At 35.7% G+C, this 3936-nt stretch overlaps 1 protein-coding gene across 2 annotated transcripts in view; it reads right to left on the reverse strand.

The window, feature by feature from the left end:
- Positions 1-2799, reverse strand: part of LOC123705066 (voltage-dependent calcium channel subunit alpha-2/delta-3) — a 54474-nt gene extending 51675 nt beyond the window's left edge. For both annotated transcript variants that reach the window (XM_045653769.1, XM_045653689.1), the window contains exon 1: positions 2565-2799. In XM_045653769.1, the coding sequence (XP_045509725.1) occupies positions 2565-2659 (95 nt within the window). In that variant the 5' untranslated portion in view covers positions 2660-2799. The remainder of the gene's footprint in view (positions 1-2564) is intronic.
- Between the last annotated feature and the right edge of the window lie 1137 nt (positions 2800-3936).

Raw genomic sequence — 3936 nt, forward strand, 5'->3', positions numbered from 1 at the left:
TTTTGGGATTAATTATTTTGTCCACTGCGTCAAAAATTCATTCATATTAAATAATGCTGCTTTAAAATTTAAATCTACTTATATACAAATTTAGTTCATTACGGTGTTGCAACATTCAATAACAGAAGCCTTGCAATTTGGCGACTGACAGGATGTGTAATTGCCTGTCAGTGAGTGCTTAGTGAAATAGTCAGAATATCGTTCATAGTAAAATGGCTCATATTTCTTTGGAAATACAAATTAAGATGCAAGGTTTTTCTTCCTATGAAAATTCGTAATTTTGTTAATATCAATTAAAGTTTTTTTTTTAATCCGAAATATCAGTATTTTTTTTTAATTAAGTAAAATTAAGTGACATGCTTATTACATTAAAAGTCTAATACGTATCTATAATAATTTGCACAATAATGGAAAATAATTGACTTATTTAGTCAATTAATTTTTAAAAAATTCTTCTATATGCATGCATGCGGATTGTTTGAAATAAGCTACGAAAAACCGACTGCTAGTGGTTAAAGTGTCATAAAGAGCTTTGCACGAGAAACGTGTTGGCTATTATCAAAATATCAAGCCAACGATGCACGTTTAACCAGCCATGTCTCGACACTAGCTTGGCACGCAGCCCCTTTTAAATTACGCGCGGTCTGCACCGTGCTAGCATGGCTTTTAACATTAATTGAAAGTACCCTTGTTCTTGCTGTTGATGTGGGCTTTACCAGCACTGTCTTCACTCGCCGCTCTATCATTGTTTTGTATTTAATGTGCAATAAGCTTTATTGCATTATGATAAAATGTAGCGACCCGTTGGTGACTCTATGTTATAGACATAGAGTCTCAGTGCACCAACGGGGCGCGTACATTTACTTCTATCGTCTTCTAAGTGTAAATAATATTTTTGCATTATTTGAATGGCTTAGCAGAGTTATTTAGTTTAAAGTTAATTTAGTTTTATCATGAGTAATAAAATTAGCCATAACTTGATGAAAATAAATTGTACGTTGACTACGTTATACGTATTTGCTACGTCGCGTTGTTACTCTTAATAAACATTTATATAAATTTATGTTTCTAAATTAAACTTTAAATTTCAATAAAATTTAAATTTGAAATGATGAATGTGTTATATAATCAATACAATTTACTAAATTGCCCTATAACTATCACGAAAAAAAACACCTCATATGCGCACATCTATACATATAATAAATCTGTAGAAGGGTCAATTCTGTACATTGAAAATATTGAAAAAATAAATACCAGGGGGTGTTACTGGATCGATACCAAACCCAAATATGTGATTAAAAAAATTTTTGTCTGTCTGTCTGTCTGTCTGTCTGTCTGTCTGTCTGTCTGTCTGTATGTGAAGGCATCACGTGAAAACTAGCGGTTCGATTTCGATGAAACTTGGTATAATTATACCTTATTATCCTGGGCGTAAAATAGGATACTTTTTATCCTGGAAAAATACGTAGAAAAAAATTAATCTTAATTTTTCAGTTTTATCCATAGACGTTGTTCCGTAGAACCGCGAACACACGTTGCGTATTATTATAGGCCTAACCGTATTTGGGAATTGGGTCCAATAGATATTTATAAGATGTTATTGTCAGAGGTCTCAAAATGGAGAAATAAACCATCCACGCGAAGACCGAAATCCGCGCGGACGGAGTCGCGGGCGGAAGCTAGTTAGATATAATAAAACGTCGTTTGAACTAGATTCCATCAAATCAAGTTAGCTATGAGTCTGTAGATAGATGGCATGCTGGAGCTAGATAGCGTCGAATAATTATAGTCGGATATTAATTAGTGAATCACACCCGTGCGAGGCGATGTTTCAATTGTATTTCAGTTTCGTTTTCACTTCTATCAGTATTTGAAATAAAACTCGTACCTAGATAATGGACATAGTACCAACTATATCCATTATCATCGACGTCAAAACAAATTATTCGAATAATTCATATTGTAGCATTAATCACGATTGGTTAAAATTAAATTATGTATCCTAATTATAATTATCAATGTATTTAAATGCTTATAGTCATAATAACTATCATTATTTTAATACAAACTTGATAAGAAACGTTTCGAGCGTAGCTAGCTAGGTCAACCGGCACATTATATCTTAAAATAGGTAGGTACCTAATTTACTTAAGCATTACGATTCAATTAAAGCAATCTACTGACGAAGTATTCAATCTAACATTATAATAATGAAAAAATGATAGATGTGTTTTAGCGTCCTACTTTAAGACAGGGTTTGTAGTAGGTACTTTTTTTTGTTTTTAATCTTGCATAACATATAAGTTATATGATATAACTACTAGCTTGATAAAATAACACATAGGTATATTATACTTGAATGTAATCCTGATTCTTCCTTTATAAAATACGATCATAATGGGAATTATTTCAGCGAGAGCAGCGCTAAACGTAAAGCTTAAATACTACGAAGCAATTTTAACGTAGAATTAGAAATCAGCTATGCGAGTATATATCATGAATAAAGCACAGATTGCATAATTATAGAGTAATGCGAGGAATGAAACGATGTTAGATCTTACTCATTGTGGGGTATATCTTCTAACTGGTTGGCAAGCGCGGCCGCCAACAGGGTGAGGAGCAGCAGTGGGCGCCGAGACATGGTCGCTAGCACCATCGCACTCCCCACATCACACGAGCAACACACCACTGAATCCTCTACATGGGACCACACCGTTCGCACTGCACTGCTATGTTAATACTGAGTCCTGAGCTCGTGCATAGGTTCGTGACAATCCGCCGGACGTGGCGCGGTCGGGCCGCGGGGTTAGAGTGTCGCGCGCGAACTCGCGCCGCCGCGAGCCTCCCGTCCCGCCCAGCCGCAGTGACGCTGCGCGCGAATCATACGCCCAATAACGCAGCCTTATTATTGAGATTTATTTGATCATGCATAGGGTTGACGGTCAGCTAAGGCTAATGTTACGACGACCGAGATCATCGAGCCAGTCCACTGCGCTCGAATCAGTTTCATAAAAAACATACAAGGAAGCTTAAAGTAAGGTGAGTTTAGAAGTTTCGCTTTGAATTAGTTTAGATTGCCGAAATTGGTGGTCGAAGTGGAGGCTCTCGAGCATCAGTCCGCCACGCACATGCGTGGGCACGCCGCCAGGAAATCCTTTATTGATTCCCGCGCTTCTGACTTTTAAGGAATGTTCAGTCATTGTTACCGTCAAATTTTGTCCGGCCCCATTATAATTTTGAATAATGATAATTATATGGGGCGCCGATTGCTTCCAATTAGACATGATAGAAATAAAATCTTAAGTAAATAGGTTTCTTCACTACATTTAAACTAAGTGTAGAGTTGCGAAGGGGAAAACTTTTTAATGTACAAAGTATTGAACTTTTTAAGGTGTTCGCATGGGGATCTCGTGACTCGTCTTGTAATAATTGGAAATTATTAACGTCTATACAATACATAAATGAAATACGAACAGTACATACAGAATCATAATTGTATACTTAGTAATTTTATACATTAGGTAAAGTAAAAAATTATAGGGGTTCAAATTGGGCCTAGTGATGTAGGGCTTGAACGCGTTCAAGGGTAATGACGTATAATATTATCTCTTCCGGGTCACCGAAAACATAACAAGAGATTTGCGAGAAAGTTTCACGAACGGAAAAGTACTTTGCTACGAAAGTACTTCTAACGTTCGTTGCGGTCTTTTAATATAAGTAACGGAACAAAAGTTTGCCCTTCTGTACGCTAATACAAAAATAACAATACATACTTAAGTGAAGGAGTTATGTAAAAAATCTCAAATATTATCCAGCTATCCATATAGCTCCAAATTATTGTACTAATGAACCTTAGTCATAAAATATAGTATGGTTAATATTTGCCGGTATTTTGTATTATTTGCATGCTCTGAAGAAAATAAAAGACAGACA

The sequence above is a fragment of the Colias croceus genome, chromosome 1, assembly GCF_905220415.1.
Source record: "Colias croceus chromosome 1, ilColCroc2.1".
Lineage (NCBI taxonomy): Eukaryota > Metazoa > Arthropoda > Insecta > Lepidoptera > Pieridae > Colias > Colias croceus.